The 24,479-nt window shown below is 40.2% G+C and overlaps 4 protein-coding genes and 1 pseudogene across 6 annotated transcripts; 1 reads left to right on the top strand and 4 right to left on the bottom strand.

Annotated features, from left to right (window-relative positions):
- Nucleotides 1-1,707: 1,707 nt before the first annotated feature.
- On the bottom strand, nt 1,708-3,751 carry LOC125004289 (claudin-9-like). Its single transcript, XM_047578792.1, has 2 exons — nt 3,572-3,751; nt 1,708-3,296 (listed from the first exon to the last, which is right to left on the bottom strand). The coding sequence occupies exon 2, from the start codon at nt 3,128-3,130 to the stop codon at nt 2,459-2,461; it is 672 nt and encodes a 223-aa protein (XP_047434748.1). The 5' UTR covers nt 3,131-3,296; nt 3,572-3,751; the 3' UTR covers nt 1,708-2,458.
- A 1,468-nt stretch (nt 3,752-5,219) lies between these two features.
- On the top strand, nt 5,220-10,074 carry LOC125004780 (annotated as a pseudogene).
- A 967-nt stretch (nt 10,075-11,041) lies between these two features.
- LOC125004781 (GTPase IMAP family member 7-like) lies at nt 11,042-14,720 on the bottom strand. Of its 2 annotated transcripts, XM_047579676.1 has the most exons (3): nt 14,059-14,719; nt 13,800-13,871; nt 11,042-12,314 (listed from the first exon to the last, which is right to left on the bottom strand). In XM_047579676.1, the coding sequence occupies exons 1-3, from the start codon at nt 14,150-14,152 to the stop codon at nt 11,383-11,385; spliced, it is 1,098 nt and encodes a 365-aa protein (XP_047435632.1). In that variant the 5' UTR covers nt 14,153-14,719; the 3' UTR covers nt 11,042-11,382. The 2 variants fall into 2 exon arrangements, with proteins under 2 accessions (XP_047435632.1, XP_047435633.1); XM_047579677.1 differs by lacking the exon at nt 13,800-13,871 and having other exon boundaries at nt 14,059-14,720.
- Nucleotides 14,721-15,521: 801 nt separating this feature from the next.
- On the bottom strand, nt 15,522-20,679 carry LOC125000797 (GTPase IMAP family member 9-like). Of its 2 annotated transcripts, none has more exons than XM_047576494.1 (3): nt 20,582-20,679; nt 20,317-20,427; nt 15,522-19,712 (listed from the first exon to the last, which is right to left on the bottom strand). In XM_047576494.1, the coding sequence occupies exons 2-3, from the start codon at nt 20,396-20,398 to the stop codon at nt 18,922-18,924; spliced, it is 873 nt and encodes a 290-aa protein (XP_047432450.1). In that variant the 5' UTR covers nt 20,399-20,427; nt 20,582-20,679; the 3' UTR covers nt 15,522-18,921. The 2 variants fall into 2 exon arrangements, with proteins under 2 accessions (XP_047432450.1, XP_047432442.1); XM_047576486.1 differs by having other exon boundaries at nt 15,522-19,715.
- A 2,005-nt stretch (nt 20,680-22,684) lies between these two features.
- LOC125000810 (GTPase IMAP family member 7-like) lies at nt 22,685-24,129 on the bottom strand. Its single transcript, XM_047576504.1, has one exon. The coding sequence runs from the start codon at nt 24,115-24,117 to the stop codon at nt 23,281-23,283; it is 837 nt and encodes a 278-aa protein (XP_047432460.1). The 5' UTR covers nt 24,118-24,129; the 3' UTR covers nt 22,685-23,280.
- Nucleotides 24,130-24,479: the final 350 nt, after the last annotated feature.

Here is a 24,479-nt window from a genome sequence, read left to right on the forward strand (position 1 = left end):
AAACAGTGACGTGGCATCAGGCTACCAAAGACGCTACATTTCTAAGCTTTAAAAAAGAAAAAAAAGTGCTATGCCTCCTCAGATGTTATGTTGATGTTAGTGTTATCGCTGTTTAACCTTACCTCGGATTTACACCGGATGTGTTGGGCATCTAGGGACTTTTTAATGCTTCAGTGGAGTCCATGCAGGTGAAAATGTGACGTAACGTCACGTGTAGAGTCAGTACAGCAACAGACATTAGGTGGCAGTAATTAAAAATTCAGTGGCACCGTAATGAAATCTGTGTTGCTTTTCGGTCTGTTGGTTTCTGCCGTTTGCGTCAGCACCGGTGCCATTATGATACTGAGTATCGGTACCCGTCCCTAGTATTTACGTGTCTTTGTTTACTCTTGAAATACTGTCTTAATGCAGATATAGGACCAAACAAGATAAACTTGTCTTGTTCCTTTCTGAGAACGAGAAACTTGAGGCGCAGTGCGAAGAGCAGCAGGTCTTTACATGCCATAGCCTTAAAAACAAATCTGTTGTGCAGAGCTGGCAGGGAGGCATGCTGGGAGAGTTCTGTAAATGGAGACGCTGTCAGGCATCTGTTCTTTTACTTGGCCACAACAAAAGTTATCATTTTACACACATCCCAGCTGCAAACAGGCTGCATTGATTTGTCAAAGAGGACACTCATCAGCGCAGTTTGATAGTTAACACACAACCAAAATGAACACAATGAGCTCTTAAGGGGAACACAAATTTCAGCAAAATGAGAAAGAGTCGCATTAAACAGCACGGGGCTGATGAGAACTGCTCAGTGACTCTCTGTCTGATGACAATCACACTGTTTCTAAAATAGACTGAGTTATGTAGCCCTGTTTCATTAAGTGTTTATTATGTCAACTCAGTAGATTTCATATTTAGTCTCTTTAGGCGATTAAATAGTGCAGAAGTTACTTAGTGTTTACTGCCCCCATGTGCTTTAGCTCTGCTGTCACTACTGATGGTTTTAACTCAGACGTTTGGGATCAGATTTCTTTCATTTAAATTGTAGTTTGGAGTTTGTGTGTTTAGCCATTTCTCCCGTCCTGATTTACAACATCCTTACACGCAAAAGCGACTGTCCTTCTCTTGCTGTTGTGTTTTACTCATACCCCTGTACAATTAAGTGTCATTTTGAGGCATCCACTTTTCTAACCTCAAGGAAAAAACATAAAAGCAACCGAAAACACACGTGTGGTGACAAACATGTTTGGTGGAAAAGCTATGCAGCAAACAAAGAGAAAACAGGAACAATTTGACTCTGCTTAATGTTCAACTTGGGACTGTGTGATGAAATGAAGTGAAAGGGAGTCACATTTGTCCAGTGCCAAGGACAAACAGCACCGTAAAATATGAATAGGTGAACTGTCATAATAACTCATGAGTGACAAGTGAGGTTAAAAAAAAAAAAAGGACTGAGATGGTGGCACCTGTCCTGTACATAGGATTACTGCTGCTGTTCTGTGTACACTGAGGTCAATTTCTTCCAGAATCAGCTGGTAGATAATGTTTTATCATTTATATAATTAGAAATTACATTACATTTTTATCTTTATTAGAGACAGGGGGAGAAATAGGTGTCAGAATATGTGTGTCTTGACTGCAAGACAAATCTATTCCTACACACAGTGTTTCCTCATAGGAAGTTTGTATATAATATCTAAAGGACCACCTTTTATAGTGAAAGCAACACATGTTTTTATTGTGCAAGAGCGATTATACTGTACATCATAGAAAACCATTGATAACAAAAGTAAAGGAAAAACTGTCACACTTATGAATAACTCCATAATGACATTATTAGCGAGATGAAACATTATAAAACCTGCTATTATGTACTCCAACCCTGCTCTGCTGCTTCTACTAGTAAAACTGAAAATTTAAATGAGTAATTATTTCACACCTCCAGAGCTCAATACAATACATCACAGAGGCACAGCAAGATACAAAGTTGAATGAATAGTTAAGAATAAAAGCATTAATGACAAAAAAAAAGGGTACAAAAAGCACACAAACAACCAACGCTCCACCTGCCCACGCATGTTTTCAGTGACAACACACAGCGTACACAGATATACGATGTACACTGGCCTTCTGTACACAAACCACCCACACACACACACACAAACACAAGCAGAGGCAGAGTGGAATCTGAGGAATGTAAGTCACATGCATTAGTAAACATCTAAACATCTGAAATCCTCCCACAGCTCATTTCAACTCCTACTCTGACAAACAGCCCTTAAATGAATGGGATTTTAGTGGAAATCTGCAATATAAATTCAAAACACAAACTTGGCTTTCCCATGACATGAAACACACTTCGCCGAGTGACTATCTTCTACAGATTGTGACCGTGCAGTTTCCAAAAGCTTGTCGTGACAAGTTTGTGACCTCTCTGGTCACAGCTCACATGTCCGATACAGTCATCTCATACGAAAGATTTTTCTTGCTGCTTCACCTCTCCTGCAGCTGCCACTGTTTGTGAGCTATCCTTCGCTGGCCTTCCAATAACGGGCAGCGGTCTTGCTCCCGGGGCAGAGGAGCCGATGTGCAACAGAACCCCCCCCACAAGGAGCAGCACGCTGGCTCCCCAGCCCAGGTACAGCGCAGGCCCCAGCTCTCTCTTTAAGGGCGCTGCAATATTTGGATCATAGAAGTCCCTAATAATTGCGTAGGCGGTCCAACAGATGGGTAACAAGTAGGCAAGGCCAGCTATGGCGAAGAGCACCCCCGCTAACCTAGACAGCCGAGCTTTGGAAGTCTGGCTGCCTCCATCCATGCAGTGGGTACACTTGGCCCCCGTCACCCCGAGTGTGAGCGCCAGCAGGCAGAGAAGCAGGGAGAGAACCGTGAGGCACCGCGCCGCTTGCGCAGACGTGGGTAGGGCCAGGGTGGAGTCATAGGTCTTGCACTGGATCTGGCCTGTTGTCTGAGACAAACAGTTCATCCACAGTCCCTCCCACACCATCTGGGCGATCACCAGCTCTCCGCCCACGAAGGCCGACACGCGCCATAGAGGAGCTGCGCACACCAGAGCCCCAAACACCCAGCCCAACACCGCCAACACCAAGCCCATCACCTGAAGACCTGTTGATGCCATGAAGAACTTCAAGGACACACTAAAAAAAAAAAATGGCAGAAATCAGTCCCGTTTTTGTTCTTCTCCTTCTCACTCAGAAGATTGCTGAGAGTCCCGTCATTAGGTACGCTGTCCAGTGATTGTGGGTTGTTGAGATGGGTCCTCTCCTTAGAATCCCTCCTCTTTACTGTAAAGCAATTAGAAGCATGTTTAAATGAACGCACACATCAAATAAGAATAGATATGTCTCTGAAGTTTGACGATCATTCAGGTCATGGTATCCAAATGAAAAAGGCTGAAAGAAGAACAACTGGACTCAGATAGCTTCTTAAAGACATTTCACCGCTCTTCCAAGTAGCTCCAGATGGCAGATTATAACTCTGATGGACTGTAAAAATGGATATTTATTTGGTTTAGACACTTTCTTGCGCTCTATATTTCCAGCAAATCTGTTGTACTTACTTTTCAGTCAGATGTCCACAGATGTCTTGATCCCCCGTGTGTTTCTAGGTGGTGCTGTATGGCCATATGATGTGAGTAGCTGGTGTCTTACGTCTATTATGACTGGCCAGCTTGTCTCGCTAGATCTCATACACAGAGGTGTAGGAGGGCAGCAGTGTAATACTGCATACTAAACACTCTCTCTCACACACACACACAGAGCTAGTTATGCAAAAATGAGATGACAGCACGCGGACACTAGGACACTTTGTTGGATGCTACCATGTTGTCATCTCTCAGAGTTGAAGTGGGCAGAATGAGGCATGATGAAGCCAGGGAGGGGTTGTTGGACAGGGTTTAGAGTTTGATGCATATAGGACGTGTTCTTATAATAAATCTGTGTAAATGATATTATTTCGTTTGGTTTTGACTAGGTTAGACTTAGGTTTTGTAAATACCTATTTAGGCATGTGCAGGGTAAAATCGAAGTACTTCCGTAGTCAGCCATTAGATGGTGGTAGAGACACTAAAGACAATTCCAGATTTGATTTGCCATGGCTGCTTAGAGCATAAGTGAGTTTATTATTTGCATGTTTTTATTGCACAGAACAGTGTACTAAGAGGATACAGAGCATTTGGAATCAAAATGCATTGATTTATTTGATTTGAGCATAGCATCCTTCCTCCTCTATTAGAGGAGCTATTAGCTTTATTTATTTATTTTTTATCAGACTCTTTAGGGTGTTTTAACATACTTGACATGTTTTGATGGTACAGGCTCTTCCGTCTTCTTCAGAAGTGTCACTTGATTTTTTTGTGATGCATATCAGTTGGGTTGATAGTAGAGGCTCTGTGTGTAACAAACCTGCGAGCGTTGGGTAAAAGTAACCCTGAATCAACTAACTTTAAAAGACCCAGTCCATTTACGAAATGTCTCATTTTAGCAATAATTATTGGCTACAGATTTTGACGAGCAACTGGAAACAGCAAAGATAACATAAACTTCAAAACAGAACTAAATGTAAATGTAGTATTTAACATCTGTCAGAGGACTATCAGACACTCAGAAATGAGCCAAGTTGTTGCTGAGTGTGTAAACGGGAAAATGTTTGTGACATGGCAAGGTCAATTGTAAATGATCATGGAAACTTTCATTTTCCCGAATTAGGCCGTGTACACAGAGCTAGGGGAGGGCAACAGGTAATGTAAATGAGTTATAATGCCAAATATCCTTTAAAATGTCTATAAAAGCTGGAATTATACTGTCACCTGCCTCAGCACATGACCTTGTCTGTATTTAAGCCATCGCTGTTTTAAGTATCAGCCCATACCAACATGAAAAACTAGTTTGTTTTCTTTCAAATGTTTGTACAAAGGGAGTAGTGATGGGAATTTAGACTCTTTTTAGTGAGCCGGATCATTTGACTCAACTCACCAAGAAGAGCCGGCTCTTTCGGCCCCCAAACGGCTCTCCATTTTTACCACTTATACCTTTTAGAATTCAGCCAAATTTAGCGCTGTTTTGACCTGTGATTTGTATTGGAACACATATATCACTTAAATTTCAAGAAATTACTGTAGCCAATTGCATTTGTAGTTGTAAAATCTCTCTTGTTGTAAAAACGCTTTCTTGTTGGTTGTGCACCTGATGCATGGGGGGTAGTAGCAGCAGCAGCAGCAGCAGCAGCAGTAGCAGTAGCAGGAGCAACAGGTGGAGTGGTGGCAGAAGCAAGCATGCTAGCCTGCCTTTTTTCTTCCAACTGAACTGCTGAATGTACAGTTCTCAAATGTCTGTGTAAGTTATTTGTGGACCCTGCTCGATATGTGAGCTTCTACACTGTGCTTTCATGTTGTCACAACTGTCAAACTGCATCCATATACTACTTATTTTTCTGTTTTCACTCATCTTTGCACCGCACTTCTCTCTCGTCTTCACTCCCTCTCTCCTTCAGCGCGTCTCTACCTGCCCCAACTCCTGTCACCGTCTCAGCGCTGCTAACCCCGCCCCTCCCTAGCTTTGGATCAATCCTCACTGGTTGCACAGCATGCACGTGACACCCGTAGCCAACGCTCGGAGCGCCCAGGTGTACTTTTCCGAAAGCGAAAATAAAAAATAAATAAAATAAAAAAAATAAAAAACTCGCGGCTCGCGGAAGGACGTGAGCCGGCTCCCATCGGTCACTTAAAAGAGCATGCTCTTTGAACCGTCTCACCCACACATCATTGAGATGGAGGGTTTCATTTCGCGGAAACCACTGTAGTGCAACAGGAAAGTCAGTTTTATTGTTTAGTTCCTTGTTTGTTTACTGTACAGCGAATTTCTGGAGTTCAAAAATCTGGAGTTAAACAAAAGGTGTTTTTGGGAGTTCATACTCTACATTTCACCACAGCTTGTGTTTAGGGTAACACTTTGGCGGTGTAACATTTTTGTATTTATTAACTTGGTGTTGAAGAACACTACACCTGAGTTAACAGCTTTGTCATCGCGCTCCGGCTCAGCTGTCTTGACTTGGACTTCACCGTGACCCATAAGCCAGGTTTTACTTCTCAAACCTACTTCTCAAACCTACGTTATATCAGGCTGCACAGGACTTTAAGATGATAATAAGGCTTCGTTATAATAACGCCACATTTGTATGTTTTGTCACACTGATTTTGCGAGGTTAAACTCGCTAACTAGCTTGTTCGGGGAAAACATTAACTTAACTGTCGACGTCGAACATGTGGGACCATGCTTCATATAACCTTCATGTACACTTTTTCTTGCTCTATCAAGTATACTGAACATGCAACGTTGTTGTTGACTCGGCAAGGCGAGGACCGTAAAGGGCCCGAGAGAGGGACCTGTTATTATTATTATTAGCTTTTTACATAGTTGTTGTATTACTGGTTAAATTATTATTTTTTCCTCAGGTGGTCAAGATGTTGTTGAAGGTACAATACGGAAGGACAAAGAAATATGTGAAACTGGAAGAGGTCAGCTTCTCAGATTTTATCACTGCAGGTAGGTGATGTACATATGTGTTGTCTGACGTCATTAACCCTCATACCTGATTTTAAAATTATGTTGTTACCATTAAGGGTCAAAAGTGTCCTCTACCCTAAAATGGTACATGTTAATATTTTTTCTACTTTTTTTTACATAAATATTTTAATCCACTTCAGTACTGATCATAAATACCAAAAGTTTGAACTATTTTTGACTTTTAACCTTTTATATGCCAGTGTTTGTGATGGCATTGGATTTTTTTTTTTTTTTTCGAAAAACAAAAACAAAAAGTGAAATATTTTTTAATAATCTATGTGCAAAGTGGATTTTTTTTTAGGGGCGGGGGTATTATTAGAGCCTTGGACATGTCATTGATTAGTAGCAACATTGATTTTGATGGGTTTTTATTTTTATTTTTTTCACAAAAAATCACTCCCATTCAAACTCATTGTAAATCCATTGAAACTGCTCTTTGGTGCACTTTGGCTTTTTGATTCTCTCTGACTTTCAAGTAACAGGATAAAAGATATAGTTGGAAAACCCTAAGTCACACATGCACATGCATACAAACACACACACTCACACAGACACCCAGGTCAATGCATAGACCACTATGAACCCACTCGACCTGACAACGCCATTCTTTTTGTCATAACTAAATTGGGAGCTGCAAATCACTGTACGGCAACAGTAACATTTTATTTTTAATAAACAACGTTTCAAAGTGTGTGCACAAACATACACATGCATGCACAGCTCAATACAGAGATCACTATGACATGTAACACTGTGACATCATCTCTGTATCATATCACACTTGGAAGTTTCAAACTAAAGGGCAAAAAGTGAGCACGGCCTGGAACCATCCACTCCTCCCTCTTCTACTACAACCAAGACCCACACAGACATCTCCTAAATATTAACGTGCCATTTTTAGGGTGTTTTTGAAGAGGACACTTTTGTCCTTTAATGGTAACAGCGTAACAATTAAGGTTACACAGTGTAAAAATGGAGCATTATGGGATTTGAGTTTGAAATATCAAAATTTGCTAAAAAACACACACCTTTGCCAAATATGATGGCAAAAAGCAGAACCGCCACGTAGTTATCAAAAAAATAAAATTGCAATTTAATAATGTGTTGAATGTTGTGTTCAGTGCAGCAGAAGTTTCTCATATCGGAGGATAAAGCGCTAACAGTCACAGATGAGCAGGGCATAGAGGTGGATGAGGATATCTTCCCAGAACTTGCAACAGAAGCAATGTGTTTTTTCATCTCCACTGATGATGGTAAGGGGATTGACAATTCCTGGGCTTGCACGGATTTGTGATAATGTTTGTCAAACAATCTCAGCAGCTTGCAGATTGATAATCTGGGCAATCAAAAAATTGTATTTTGACTCTCTTCCATCATGTGCATTTCAGTCATCCCACTTGCAGAGTCATCCGAGAACATAGCTGACTGCTCCAACCTGACAGAACTTGGTAGGTGTGGTAGGTAGGCAGGTTTATAGTGGTATATGGGTGTGATTCACATTTGTATGTTGTGTCAGGGGGTTGTATTATTTAATGTATCAACATTTTTGGCTTGATATAAGCTATATGGAATTCACTCTTATTCTTATTTACATGTTTATGTACTGAAATTACAGGTTTAAAGTCTACCTCATGTTAATACCTTCTTGCGTTACAGAAATCTTGTCAGACATTTGTGCATTGCGTTTATACACTTTCTTATTGGTTTGCTGTAACATGTTTACACAGTTTGTGATTTTTTTTGTAGTTTTGTAGTAATATTTAACATATATTTAAGTTTTGACTGTTAACACTATAAAAGAGTTCACATGGAAATTAACTCCGGGTGAGAGTTGTATTTTACCCCACATGGGATTAGTATTTTAACTCCCAGAAGTGTTAAGGTTTAACTCCAGAAAAGAGTTAAAAAATCAACTCCCGAAAAAGTGTTACTTTAACTTTTCCCTGGAGTACGCTCAATGGTCTCACATGTACACTCAAATGTAGTTGATTTAAACTCCCAGAGAATTTATTCCAAAGGCCAGATGATGGTGGGCATCTTTACTTTGTGCTTTTATCTTTATCAACCCCAGAATTTCAAATAACTGTTTTTCCCAACAGACTCATGCCCTCCAGAGGTTGCTGACCTGAGGATTGTCTTGCTGGGAAAGACTGGATCGGGAAAGAGTGCAACAGGAAATACCATCCTGGGCCAGACCGCTTTTGAAGAAGCAATGTCTCTGTCTTCTTTGACAAAGATCTGTAAGAAAGAAACTGCACACTTTGACAACAGAACTGTGAGTGTTATTGACACCCCTGGGATCTATGACACATCCATCAAGGAAGAGGAGCTGAAAAAGGAAATAGAGAAATGTGTAATGCTGTCTGTCCCGGGGCCTCACATATTTCTGCTAGTGATCAGATTGGACGTCCGTTTCACAAAAGAGGAGAAGAATGCTGTAAAGTGGATTCAGGAAAACTTTGGTGAGGAAGCCTCCAAGTACACAGCAGTGCTTTTCACTAGGGGCGACTTGCTGAAGGAAACCTCCATAGAAAACTACATAGAAAACAGTCCTGACATGAAGGAGCTCATCAGTGACTGTAAAGCTGGGTACATTGTGTTTGACAACAACTGCAAGGAAAATCGCACTCAGGTAGCTGATCTGTTTGAGAAGATAGACCAGGCAGTGCAGTCTAATGGGGGCCACTACACTAGCATCATATACAAAGAGGCCCAGAGACGTATGAATAATGACAAATGGTGGCGCATGTGGAGACAAACTGAACTCTGCAAGTAATTATTTGTTTGTGACGGCAGCAGTTGCAGCTGGTCCTGTAGGGGGTGGTGTTGCAGTTGCATCTATGCGCGCTATGGCGGTGTTAACAGGTGCAGGGCTTGCTAAAGCTGCCGGGTGGTGGGCCAGACCCAAAACAAAAGACAGCTAGGCCATGTGAACCCACGATGCTTTCCTGGCCTTATCCTTACATTTACATTTGAAGTTTCTTTTTTGGCCAAATAATTTGTGCCATTGCATCAGTGTATGATCAGCTGTATTAGTGACACAATGCTTTCAATTTGAACCTGTTATTATATAGTTTGAAAATGGTAATATATGTTTTTGTTGTTGAGATAATTATTGTAAGTTTTTTATTTCTATGAAAAAAAAAAAAATGTTATTTGGTGTTACGCTGAGATCTTTTAGTTTACTAAGTAAGAAAAAAATCACACAAAATCTACCAGTGTTCTGTGCTGGCACTGGCAGAACCACCCAGGTCGATTGTCACCCATGTATAGGGGCGGCTTAGCAGTGCTGCTGCACCATGGCAACAGTAAGGCACAGCAGGCCAGATCTCCCCAGGCGAGTGTACAGACTACACACCGTTGTTCACCTTGTCACCAGCAGAACTCCTCTTTTCCCACATTATTGTCGGTGAATTACAAACGAACTGTCTGTCTGTCTGTTTTTCAAGAAGAGGGTGAGAACTTGTTACCTACAACACAAAAGGTTTGGCTATATAAGCTCATCAAGAAAATAATTTTCCCACACATTTTTCACATGACAGATAAATTGCGAGGCAATCTGGTATTAACATGGCCAAGACGTGAATGTATATTGAACAGTTTAATATATCAAATGAATTCTGTAATGCTGTAATGAAACAAAGTCAAAGGATTGTGATTTAAAATGTCTGAATGTTTACAGCGTGTTGGATTAAAATGCTCAAAGAATCCTACTGTTAAATGAAAAAAATTACAGTTCATTTCAGAATTAATAATCAAATAGATGCTAATAATATAGGAGAGCTGCCTTCTTCCAGTTTATTTATGTTTTGGCAGTGCTTCTAAAATATAGCTGTTGCAGCAAAAGGGTCAAATCTTAAACATTAAATCCATAGATGTGGTAAATGGTCTGTACTCAGATTTGATTAAATTCTGTGAGCTACTGTGATGGTTAAATATGACCAATACCTTTGTGCTGCGTCCCTACGACTTAGGCCTGAGTCTAGTCTCAGTCTCAGTTTACTTATTTTAATTTAGATTTTAAAATCAATTACAATAATATGAGACATACAGATTTTCATTTAATGTTAATTGAGATAAATCGTCAATATCATGTTCGGGCGGATGACAACCCACTTTCTGGATATTCCCGCTGTAAGTGACTGCAAGAATTCCACTGTAAACAATCAGAGCAATGATAAACTAACAGACTCTCTAACAGACAGCTGATGGAAAGCCTTTCATGGTCATTCTGTTTTAGATGGCATGCTGACAGTATCATAGCGGCAGACTAGTGAGGTCCTGCTCCGTTTCCGCAGATGTGACCAGCCAGTGGACCATTGTCTCCCGTTTCCTTCAGGGAAGTGAGCACGTAATGCTGCTAATAATAAAGCAGGAGAAACAGCACGTCATTGTTTAAACAGGGAACGGTGCTTCATCAGTGCTGCACAGATGTTTTATTTCATCAATGGTCACATGAGTTCCGAAAAGTTCTAGCATTATTTATTAGGATTCAGAAAGAATATTTGTTATATAACTCAATTCATATGTTGGCTTCAAGCGATAAATGAGTTAAACGAAAGCAAACAACAACAACAACAAAAAAAAAAAACAAGTTTTGTGTTTCATACCGTTTGTTTACTTCACATACTTCTGCATTTAAGAGTCAAACCTGAATCATTTTAGAAACACAATGCAGAAAAGGCCAAAACACATCATTCACTGTTTAGCACTTCGCAGTATGGTGGTGTGTGCAATATTAATACTGTATTCAGTGTCACAACTTACAGATGGATAGACATGTCCTTGTTACTATTGTCCAGCCAGGTTATACTGGTAAATTAGATTTAGCTTTACATTTTAAGCCCTTCCAAATGGAAATGGCAGCTAAGCCGCATAACACTCCCAGGGCGAGTGCAGGAGCTCCTAGAGCCAGAGCCACTGTGGTGTTTGCCCCCACCGCTATAACCATCCCAGCAAACACCAGCACAACAGCAGCAGCCGACGCCACGCGTATATTCTTTTTCCTCAACTTTTTCTCCCTCTCCCTTTCTTTCTCCTGCTTCTCCCTCTCCGCATCCCACATTTTCTTCTCCTCTTGTTTCTTCTCTTCCTCCTCTTGTTTCTTGCGCTCCTCCTCCTCCCTCAGCTTCCTTTGTGCTTTCTCATACATCTCGTTGGTGTAGTGTTTGCCCCCGTTATCCTGTACCATTTCTTTGATCATGGTGACCAGCTCGGTGACCTGCACGCGGTCTTCCGCGTCGTTGTTGTTGAACGCGTGGTACCTGCGTCCAAATGTGATGGAGAGTCTCCGCAGCTCCTTGCACTCCTTCAGGGCATTGTCAGCTTTAGCTTGATCTTTGCACGTAAACAGCATGATAGTGTACATGGAGGCATCGTCTCCGAAGTTGTCCTGGATCCACTTCACCGCGTTTCTCTCCTCCTCTGTGAACCTCACGCCAAGCCTGATCACGAGTAGGAAGGCGTGAGGGCCGGGCACCGACATCTTGACACACTCCTCTATTCTGGTTTTTAGCTCCTCCTCTGAGATGCCCGTATCGAACAGACCTGGAGTGTCGATCACCTGGACCAGGGTCCCGTCCACCTCCCCGCTCTGCGTCTCACAGTGCTTGGTCACAGACACAGGGCTCGGGTCCTCTTTGAAGGCTGCTCTCCCGAGGATGGTGTTCCCTGTTGCGCTCTTCCCTGAACCCGTCTTGCCCACCAGGACAATCCTCAACCCTCCAGACAAGTCCAGAGCTGTGGTAGAGAGCAGACGCAAAATTAACGCTGTCCACAGAGCAAAAGTCAATATTATCTGTTTTTTTTTTTTTTTTTTTGCCAGGTTAGTTATAGTTTAGCCCATGCATAGCTGTTGCTACATCCATGCGTAGTGCCACAATCACAGTCATCTCTGTTTGGCCAAGTAGTTAAGCGTTACATAAAAGATAACAGTTCATCTATAAAAACATACTATACAGCAGGACTAACCAATATTTTATTTCATGTCCCTCAAGGGGTCATACAAACTACAAACCAAAAAAACAAAATTTACAGCCAGCGGCCACGCAGTATGTGTATTTTGCTTGTGAGGAAACAAATCTTCATCAAAAAGGAAAAATGGGAAAGCTATGACTAACTAGGAGGCCAGGTAGCTACAAGCTGCTACAAACCACTGCACAGAGCTGGCCTCTTCTCAGTGGTGCTGTGTAGTTGGTCTACACCGTATTCATTCCAGATGACTTCGATCATGACTTTGGATGCCTTCCGGTTCTCCCCTAGTGCACGCAGTGACTGACTAAGCTAGCCCTCAGAGTGACCTCTCTCACCAGTGTGCCACACCGGCAACACTGATAAGCTGATGACAGAGGCCTGACTAGTCAAGTGCCAACAGTGCCAGACGCATTGTAAAAACTCAAACCAGCCGCAGTCTGACCATCAGCCTGGAGTGTCACAGAAATGAAAAAAGAGACAAAGATGGGACTCATAATTTACTTTGCGTCCTTCCCATAAGACATCAGCCACGACAACCCGCTCATTCATTCACCTCGGATTACGAGTTACAGGCGTCGATTACCATGTTGCGTATGTTTGCTGACTATGTGACTATGCACAAGAGGATCTGCGACAATTCCTACATGGTAAGAGTGTAGTCTGAACGGACATCGCTTCAGCCTGGACCAAGATGATTTTCATTTTGACACAGAAACAAAATTCTAGTCTCTAACGAGCATTTTTATTTTTAGGCAGCACAGTTAGAATAACTTGGTGATAGTGAGGCTAGGGAGCAATATTTACCATAAGAGGGACTTTTTTCTTGTATTGTGCTGACAAGTACACACTACTATACTATACTTTGCTATACTCTACTACCATACCAAATATACATAGCATATAGAACATACTATACACATTTATACTATAGATATAATACTGTATAACATATTCGAAATATATTAATCGTATCAGTGAGTTATATTTATTACAGACAAAATCTATGTTTATAAATCTATAAATCTTGTATTACCACGATGTGTGTCTGGCAAATGAACGTCAGTTATACTAGAGAAGAACAAATGCCAATTAGAGTTTTTTGTTACTGATTTTAAAGCAATAATAACCTGTATATTAGTAATAGAAATAATGGCAGAAACAGAACTTAGCAGTGCACATCCTTGTCAGTAAATGGTGTAAACACATTTATACATCTAAACACTAAGATTTCATGAGAATGAAGTAGCATACCATCAAAGTTATTCAGACCACACCCATCAGACCGAGGTAGAGTTCTCTGCTTCTTTTCTCGGAGCGGAATAGCTGTGACATAAAAATGACACCATGGAGGCACAAAGGGGAAAAGATTAATAGTCACTGACATCATTTTCAAGATCCACAATTTTCCTCTGTTCACTGTCACAGCAATACAATAAGTGTGATGTCCTCCAAAAATCTATGGATCAGTGCTGATTTCTGTTTTGAGATAAAGTCAGATCAATTTTCTTACCTTCAGCCATTTCTTTGGATTCCACTTTTCCAGGTCCCAGGTGACAAAATGTGTTCTTCCAGACCTGAGTTGTGAACTTAGACAAGCTACACATTCACGTTAGTTGTCTGGGAAGCTTCTGGAAGCCCCTAGCCTGTGCACGGGGGGCTTCCTATTTCCTTGTATTGTTTTTAGTTTACTTCTGAAAAATGTGAATCTGCACAGAGGCTGTTTGCTGCTCTCTGACTGTGCTGAACAGGTTTGCATTTAGTTGGTATACTTTGGAAAGTCAACATGAGAACTACATTAAAGCTCCTTAGTTGAAAATATAGGTTATTCTACATATTGTATGTAATGAGGTAAGTTAAGGAGGAAATCAACAAAGCCTCTGGAGTCCATCATCATATCCTTCCATTGTTGAAGTCTCCTCCCTCCAGCTCAGTAGTTTTACATACAAAAAGAAAAATGACCTAACCTATACAGATAATGAGGGCAGTATGAATGAGATTTCTGGTAAATTGTAGATGTAATAACTAGTAAATAAATAAACAAATATATACACCAATCAGCCACAACATTAATTGGGGTAACACACTCTGGGGTAGTGGTTGATGTCGGACCAAATTCCGGGCAAAACTACCGCTGTTTTTGTTGTGGTAAGACGTGTTGAGATGCTCTCTCGTTACTCTTTAAAATATGCACTTAAACTGTCATGTAAAACGATTGAAACAGGCTTTTAAGAATGTGTTGCCGTATTTTATTGTGTTTTATTGTAAAAGAACGGCTGTAGTTTCGGTTTAAAGTGGCGTCTCCCGCGTGTGTATTTTGCGTCCGTCGTAGGAGACTTATTCGAACGAATCATTCGTGAACAAACTGTATCGAATCACTTTATGAAATGATTGAACTGCATTCTCTGACTCGTGACTCTTCGTGAAACTTCGGCCAATGACGCGGCTAGCCAGCAGATAGCGCAGGGGGAGGGTACGTGTGTCTATGTGTGTGATCACTTTTCGGATCACATTCGTTCGCCAAGTGAACCACCAGTACACGAACGGATCAATCGAATCAATTGAACGAATCATTTTAATGAACTGATTCGAGTGATTCAGTACAGTAAAAAGAACGATGGTTCCCATCACTAGTTCCTACCTGGAACTGTGTTTCCTGACTCTGCCCTGTGCTACCTTTGCAGGTGCATTTTGTCTGAAAGATGTTTGAAATGTGACTTTTGAGATGTGTTTGTGGTAATGTCAGCGTGTTCGTTAATTCCTCTGGAAAAACCACCATACGACTTCTCACTGTCAGCTTAAGCTATTTATTCAAAAATGTATTGGGATATAGAAATTCATGCGCATGGACGTTGTCTGTTCAGTTAGTCTTGGCCAGTGTCCCAGAAAAGGATGATTTTCAATAGTTTTACACCATTGTAACAGTTACAACAAAATTAATATGATTGGTTGGCTACAGATGGGGAGGAATCGTGGTTTAGACTTAACTCTCCCATCGTTGGTGGACGGGTCGGTCCCGACCCTTGGCCACTCAAGTCCTCCAATCCCCTGGGACAGCGCCCTAGAAAGAAGAGAAAGTCCTTCCTACCTGTTCCTCCCTGACATAGATCTCACATGCTCTGTACCACGCTCATCCTGTGACTCCCTCCTTTGCAACTTTTATCACTTCAGAACAGCTCCTCATTGTTCTCTATTTTGTCTCTCAGAACCGTTATATGTTTCAACATGTATCAACCCTACGCAAGTAAACTTAAACGGGGTTGATGCTCTTGACCCTTCCATAATCTAGGACCTCATTCTTTATTTGATTATATGAATGTTAATTATGTTAATATTCACGCTTCTAAATACAACCTAGAAAATCTCAACTGATTATGTCTAGACAAATATCAAAAAATAATAATAAACAGTAAAATAACAGTAATAATAATAATAAACAGTAAATATGAGAAAGTGAGTTGGTCAGAGCTGTAATAACATCAGTAGAGCACACATTATTTCAGTTTTTTATTATTGTCTTTGTCTATAGGAAAAGTATGGACAGTTTTTATTTAATAACATGTGAGTTATAGAGATATTAATTTCATGTGATTCTTTTTGAGTATTTTTTCTTAAAATTATTATTTATTCATTCATTTATTTTTATTTTTTGTTTTGACATATATAATGCAGAGCAGAAGAAAAGTAAGAAAAAAATCTATGGCTGCTTTTGTTGTGGAGGCAGACTGTTCCTACCTGCAGCTGTGTTTCCTGACTCTGCCCTGTGCTACCTTTGCAGAATAAATGAACAAACTCCAGTCCATGGTGTTGTCATCCTTGAGCCTATAAGCATCCATTTCACAACTGCTACAAATGCATAGCACCCAAAGGACCCCACCAACATCATTCTATTACCGGACACCACAGAACACCCTCAGAATGTCCATTCTCTGATGTTTTGGACATACACTATTATCAGTGTCATAATGTAATGCCTGATCAGTGTAACTGAATGAATTTAGTTTTAAATGTCAGGAGAAGAACGCTGAGCATTTAGATTTTATTGAAATATAGTTTTATTCTTTCACACATTTACATTTAGAACTTGGCAGCAGGGTGGTGGATAACCCATCGTGCATTGCCACTCTAGGGGTGCCACCATTAATGGCTGCTGTTAATGAGACACATTTCGAAGTTTCATTTTAGTATATACAGTCAGTGATTGGAGCGGTGCGTCAGTCCATCTTGTTCAGGGGGAGGCAGTGTCCACTGTGTTAGTCTATGGAGGCAGATGTCTATCAACGGTTAAAATCATCACAACTAACTGAATTTTCAACCAATTTTCAAGCTGGTTGGTTTATCCTAAATGTCAGACATATTTATGACACAATATAGATTGTAGACAATGTGCATCCCATTGTCCCCATGACATAATAATCAAAATAAAACAGATACAGTTAAAGGAAGAGTATGTGTGAAATAACATGATGTAATAATAATAATAATAATAATAATGATACCAACGTTCAGTTCTGCTTATGTAGCTACAGTTCAGACACATAAGTTAACTGCAAGATAATAATTGTCACAGTTAGAATGAAATATACACTTTCTTATTTTTTAAATTCAATACGTTTTTTTTGAAACACTTAAAAATTGAAAGTGTAGGCCTATTGTAAAAAATTTTGTGTTGTTATGTGCTGTATTCTGTATTGCTGCTGATTTTGATACTCTGCTGTTTTTGTTATGATAATTATGTTGTGAATTGTTTTTTATTTTGGTTCATTTATTTCTTAGTCTTAGTTGTATTTATATTATTGAACTTAATATTCCTTAAAAATACAAAGTTTGTATGTTTTTCATTCTTTAAGTACTAGCTCGGGTACCTTTTATGCAATGGCAAAAGTACCTTTTTGTAAAAACTTCAGTTTACTACAGTCTGGGCCTTATTTTTGTAGTTAGGGCACTACTATTAACAGCTTTGGAATAGTTTGGGTGGCACGGTAATTCAACATATCATTACTACACCCAGGGAATTTTCAAATACCGTTTTTGCTGCTGTTTAAGATAAACATACATCTTTCACAGATACATACATCTGACTAAAGCATGCATGTATGACACTGGACCCACGTCTTTATATTGGATTTGGCTAGTTTTTCATTTTAATATTAACATTTTTTTATGGGAACATCATAATTATTATTACTTTTTCATGGAAGTTTTTTTTTTTTTTTTTTCACAGAAATCCAGGCTGCTCATTAACTGAACTTAAATCATACACAAAATGACCAGTACAAGGCAAAACAACAGGTTACATATCACAGACTGAAAGCAATCAAGTATGGGGGACCAATTCTGAGACAATAAATAAACAAAAACCTACAGATCGTCTTAGACAGACTTTAATGATTCACGAGAGAAATTGCTTTGTCACCATAGCTTTGTTGCACATAAAAATAAACAGTCATAAATCCCCAAGAAAGATAAAATAAAATTAGATTAAAGTAAAGTAAAATAAACAGTGTGATTAAAAAAATTACAGAATTAGTATTATGAAAATATACAAAGTAGTTGGCAAAATAGTGTCCAAGTTGATTTGGATGTTTGGCCACAGCTGTGTGCATCGTGTCGTCATGGTGTTTCTCGTCAATGGTGTTTCCTTATCGTCTGAGGGAGGGATGTTCATTCAAAAGGAGAGTGTCTGTCTGTAGAGTCCTGCACACTTCTTTTGACTGTACCAAATCACTCGAATCAGTTCATTAAAATGATTCGTTCAATTGATTTGTTCACCGAGTCAGTACGCTTCCCTCCCACCACACGCACCCACTCCGTGATAAAAAGAATTCTGTGTGCCCCCACCCTCTACCACTAAAATCGTATTAAAATCAATTAACAATAATAATTAACAATACAACGCAGGCGATGCAAATTATAAACTTAAAACAATGTGTGTTCCCTTTCCCATTTATGTTAAATGATACAATGGTGTAATTTATTCGTTCATCCATCCTGACTACCCATTCTGACAGCCTGCCCGGCTGCTGTTGGGTGTATGGTGTTCCTGCTAAAGTGAGAAAAAAAGCAGCAGAGTAAATGGTAGGAAAACTTTGAGCAAATATGGTACGCAGGCCTACTGAAATGAAACAAAGGGAATTAGAAATGAAGGCCTTCCTCTAATAAAAGCCTGCCTCCAATAATGGACGGGTGCTCTGGATGGCTCAGTGAATAAAGGCTCCAGCCACTATGAAAATAAATAAAGTATTCTTTCACACATTAACATTTAGACTTTGTTGAAATATGTTTTTGTTATTGCATACAATAACATTGCACCATCCAAATACAAGCTATGCAAGGCTTTTACTTGTCTTATTCTATTTCCCATTCGACCATTTCTTCACGGGTCTGAGGAAGAAGTAAACTTGTTTACGACATAATCATAACCTTGAGAGAAACCAGCTCCCACAGCTGCTCCTACAATAGCAGGTGGTCCAAGCATCCATGCTGCAGCCACACCTGCTGCAGCAGCAGAACCAACCTTTGTGAACCATGTCCATCCCAACTTTTTATTCTCCTTGTCAAGTTTCTCCTGGGCTTTCTCGTACATCTCATTAGTGTAGTGCTCTCCTCCATTGAATTCCACCATCTTCTGTATTTTATCTAGGAGCTCTCTGACCTGCTTTCTGTCACCTCTCTGGTTGTTGATGAGTGAATGGTATCGTCCTCCACACTGGTTTATCAGACGTCGTAGATGTTTGCTCTCCTTCACAAAGTCTTCCACAGATTTACCTTTCAGCAGGTCAGCGTGTGTAAACAGGACGATGGTATACATTGCAGCGTCTGACCCAAAATTGTCGTTGATCCACTTGACAGTGTTCTGCTCCTCTCGTGTGAATCTTGACTTCAGGCTGATCACTAACAGGAAAGCATGGGGTCCTGGAACTGACTGTTGAATACACTCCTCCATGTTTACTTTAACTTGTTCTTCAGTTTTATTTGTGTCATATAGCCCCGGAGTGTCGATCACAATAATGTTCCTGTCACCACCACCATCCTCTTCACGGTGGCAGCCTTTAGTCACAGACTCAGGTGACAAGTCTTCTTGAAAGCCATTTGTTTTTCCCAGGATGGTGTTTCCAGATGCACTTTTTCCAGATCCAGTTTTTCCAACCAGAATAAGTCTCAGTTCTTCTGTGGAAAAGTAATGAAACATACGTTTATGATAAACAGTTTCCATTCTCCACCTGAGCACCAGCACAGTGTTTTACAGTCCTCATGAAATCAAGTTTGATTTTGTCCAGTTTTTGTATATATGCACTATACATCACCATACATTTAGCAGCACCTGATCCAACAATGACATAAAGGATGTTTTTACTTTATTTTATTGTGATTATTGTTTCTTATGGTAATTTAGAGATTACAGCTCTTTATTAGAAAACTAATTCAGTATTATGGACCACAGACTAATTTTACATTCAATGGAACAATTTCTGAAGGTTTCCCATCCCTCCACTGTAGACGAATCAGAGCGTAGCGAGTTTTCTGGAACGGTGGTTGACTACATAGGTCCCTGTTTTTACAGGAAGTAGACGAACATGCAAAAGACAATGGGACCTTTTGTAGGAACTTTAAGTTATGTGAGGTAGCAACAAGGAAACAAACTGTAAAACCAAACATGTGTTGTATCCACTGATTTATGAAGGATTATGGCCTCAGATTGACTAATTTTTACTCGTCTCTCTCGACAACCTTCTCCTGCTGATGTTGGTTTGTATTTTTTATCACATACCTTGGTGTTGACTTTGGCAGTGAGCTGTTCTTCCACATAATGAGACCAGTGTAACCATGATGCAGCCTAACATCCAAGCCATTCTCTTTGACAACTCTGTAATTGTTATCTCTATCAAAACATCAAAACAAAATACCTTTTCAAGGGAGACAGCAATTAAAGGTTTTAATTAAGACTGAAGTTATATATCAATTATATATCAATTCAGTTTGTCCAAGACATTCTTCTTTCATTAAACATATAAAGGATTTAAATATGAACATACCTGTGCTCCTAGGACAGCAAACACAACACAGCACAACGCAAAGGATCGTGTTGCTCAACTGTAAAATTCTCTTAAATGGAATACTTTTCGCCTCCCTTGCAAACAATACATCAACCTACTATAGAAAACGCCTACTAAGGAAATGAAAAGACTTGGAAGGCTGCCACTGGAATGAGGTGTGTAGACTTGTTGTTCTGGTTTTGTGATCACATTGCAGGAAACTGCCTTCTTGTTTGTTATTTGAAGACAAGAAAACAACCACCATGTTATGAAATATAAATGAAATGTAGTAGTAGCTCTAGGTTATGTTTGTGGTGAGGGTTGGGGTTAAGCACAGTTATGATGGTTAAAGTTAGTGTAAAGGTCACTGCGTTATATCAATGAATGGGATTTGGGTAAGATAGCTATATGAGCATGTCTGTCTTGTCATATGACTGACATATACAGGTTTGCACAGTTTAACAGTGAAGCATTAAACTGCCACCACAAACAGATAAACCGCTCGGCCACACAACAAGTAAATAACATTGACCATCTTGTTACAATTCAGTGTTCCCACCTAGACCAGACCAGACACCAGCAATGACACTCCTTGATGGCAGCAGCCATCCTTCAACCTGACACACACACACACACACACACACACACACACACACACACACACACACACACACACACACATACACAAAATAACTGTTTAGGAAAAAAACATGAAGAACAGCACAAGGTGTTGACCTTCACTAGATCCCAAACTAATCTAACTAACTAAGGATTGTGTTCCTCAACTGTAAAACTCTCTTAACTGGAATACTTTAGACTGGACTTCACTCATTATGTGGATTGCCACACCCATGACAACACATGGTCACTGCATTATATCAGTGATTGGGATTCGGGTAAGAGAGCCATATAAGCATGTGTGTCTTGTGTCTGGTCATATTGCTAGCACCTGACTGACACCTAATGACACTCCTTGATGGCAGCAGCCATCCCCAGCAGGATGCAGCCTGACACAGACACACACAAAAACACTTGAGGAACAACTTGAAAAACGTGAAGAACAGCACAAGATGTTGACTTTCACTAGATCCCAAACTAATCAAGTATCTGTGGGATGATCTACAGAGGCCCCTCCCCTCAACACATAGGACCCAAAGACCCCCCACCAACATCATTCTGTTTCCAGACACCACAGGACACCCTCAGAAGACCCATGTCCATTTTGTGATGAGTCTCAACTGTTTTGGAGGCACAAGAGAGACCTACACAATATTAGGAAGGTGGTCATGATATTATTCCTGATCGGTGTAAACGAATGAATATAGAAATAAAAGTCAGGAGAAAAACACTGATCATTTAGATTTTATTGAAATATGTTTTTATTCTTTCACACAATAACATTGCACTTAGTTTATTTCTAATTCTAATCTAATTTCTGATCTAGGAAAGAACACATAATTGAGCTAATACCATCTAAATACAAGCTATTCAAAGCTTTTACTTGTCTTGCTGATTTTATTTCTCCTTCCACCATTTCCTCACAGGTCTGACAGAGGAGTCTATGCCTATGACACAATCATAACCTTGAGTGAGAGCCCTGAAGCCTCCCAGCGAGAAGGTTGGGTTCGAGTCCAGCTCGGGCCTTTCTGGATGGAGTTTGCATGTTCTCCCTGCGTCTGCATGGGTTCTCATCGGGTACTCCGGTTTCCTCCCGCCTCCAAAGACATGATTGTTAAAAATTGACCCTAGGTGTGTGTGTGAGTATGATTGGTTGTATGTCTCAGTGTTATGGTTGTATGTCTCAGTGTTAGCCCTGCGATAGGCTGGAGACTTGTCCAAGCTGTACCCCGCGTCTCACCAGATTCCAGCTGGGATAGACTCCTAGTGACCCTAGTGAGGATTAAGCGGTATAGGAGAATGCTGAGCATTTAGATTTTATATAGTTTTATTCTTTCAAACATTCTCTGATGAGTCACAACTGTTTTGGAGGCACAATGAAGACCTACACAATATTAGGAAGGTGGTCATGGTGTTATTCCTGATTGGTGTGTTGAATATTGATGTGCTGAAAAAAGAAGTGATCACCGCTGACAAGTCTTATCTTGCATTTGAAGAGGTTTATTTATAAGAAAGAACAGTGTCAAAAACTCTTGCCGAATCTGAGAGCTTCCAACCAATTGTCAAATCCCCTCTCTCATACAGTCCCCACAGTCACCTTATATATGGTTCTCATCCCCAAGAACCCCCATTCACAAACAAAGAAAACTTATCTCCTTACATCTAATTAGTATTACAAGCTAGCATCCGGTTAAATAACCTCTTGATCTTTAAACTTTGTAAACATTCGCAAACCCCAAAAACAGGAAAAGGGACAGAAGAGAAAAACAAGAAGATAATATACTACAGGTGTAAATGAATGAATATAGAAATAAAAGTCAGTAGAAGGACGCTGATCATTTAGCATTGATTATAATAATATTATAGTATGTTTTTATTCTTTCACACATTAACATTGGACTTAGTTTGTTTCTAATTTCCAGTAACAAGAAATGAACACACGATTAAGCTAATGCCATCTAAATACCTGCTATTCAAAGCTTTTACTTGTCTTGTTCTATTTCTCCTTCCACCATTTCCTCACAGGTCTGATCAACCAGTAAACATGTTTATGACACAATCATAACCTTGAGAGAGACCAGTTACTGCAGCTGCTCCTGCAAGACAGGTGATCCATAATATAGAGCTGAAGCTATACCTGCTACAGTAGCATAACTAACCAGCATACACCTTGATGACTTTTCCTCCTCCTTTCTGATCCTCTCTTCCTGTCTTTTTCTTCTTTGCTCCTCTTCTTTCTCCTTTTTAAGTTTCTCCTGGGCTTTCTTGTACATCTCATTAGTGTAGTGCTCTCCTCCATTGAATTCCACCATTTCCTGTATTTTATCTAGGAGCTCTCTGACCTGCTCTCTGTCACCTCTCTGGTTGTTGATGAGTGAATGGTATCGTCCTCCACACCGTGTTATCAGACTTCGTAGATGTTTGCTCTCCTTCACGTAGTCTTCCACAGATTTACCTTTCAGCAGGTCGGCGTGTGTAAACAGGACCATGGTATACATTGAAGCCTCTGACCCAAAATTGTCCTCGATCCACTTGACAGCGTCTTTCTCCTCTTGTGTGAATCTTGACTTCAGGCTGATCACTAACAGGAAAGCATGGGGTCCTGGAACTGACTGTTGAATGCACTCCTCAATGTTTACTTTAACTTGTTCTTGTGTTTTGCTTGTGTCATATAGCCCCGGAGTGTCGATCACAACAATGTTCCTGTCACCAACTTTATCCTCTTCACGGTGGCAGCCTTTAGTCACAGACTCAGGTGACAAGTCATCTTGAAAGACATTTGTTTTTCCCAGGATGGTGTTTCCAGATGCACTTTTTCCAGATCCAGTTTTTCCAACCAGAATAAGTCTCAGTTCTTCTGTGGAAAAGTAATGAAACATAAGTTTATGGTAAACAGTTTCCATTCTCCACCTGAGCATTTTCACCAAACAGTTTTTAGTATTAAACCACACCAGCATTTTGCCAGTAGTTTTTAACAGTCATGACAACAAGTTTGATTTTGTTCATTTTTTGTATATATGCACTATATATCACCTGTGTATTTTATTGTTATTATTGTTTCTTATGTTAATTTAATTTAGAGCTTGCAGCCCTTTCTTAGAAAACTAATCCAGTATTATGGACCACAGACTAATTTTCCATTCAGTGCAACAAGTTTTACAAACTCATCTCATCTTCTGTACCGCTGGGATAGGGTACCGCTCATTAGGGACGCGGGGGTTGCTGGAGCCTATCCCAGCTTTCACCGAGGGAGAGGCAGGGTACACCTTGGACTGGCCGC

Source organism: Mugil cephalus, chromosome 2, assembly GCF_022458985.1.
Source record: "Mugil cephalus isolate CIBA_MC_2020 chromosome 2, CIBA_Mcephalus_1.1, whole genome shotgun sequence".
Taxonomy (NCBI): domain Eukaryota; kingdom Metazoa; phylum Chordata; class Actinopteri; order Mugiliformes; family Mugilidae; genus Mugil; species Mugil cephalus.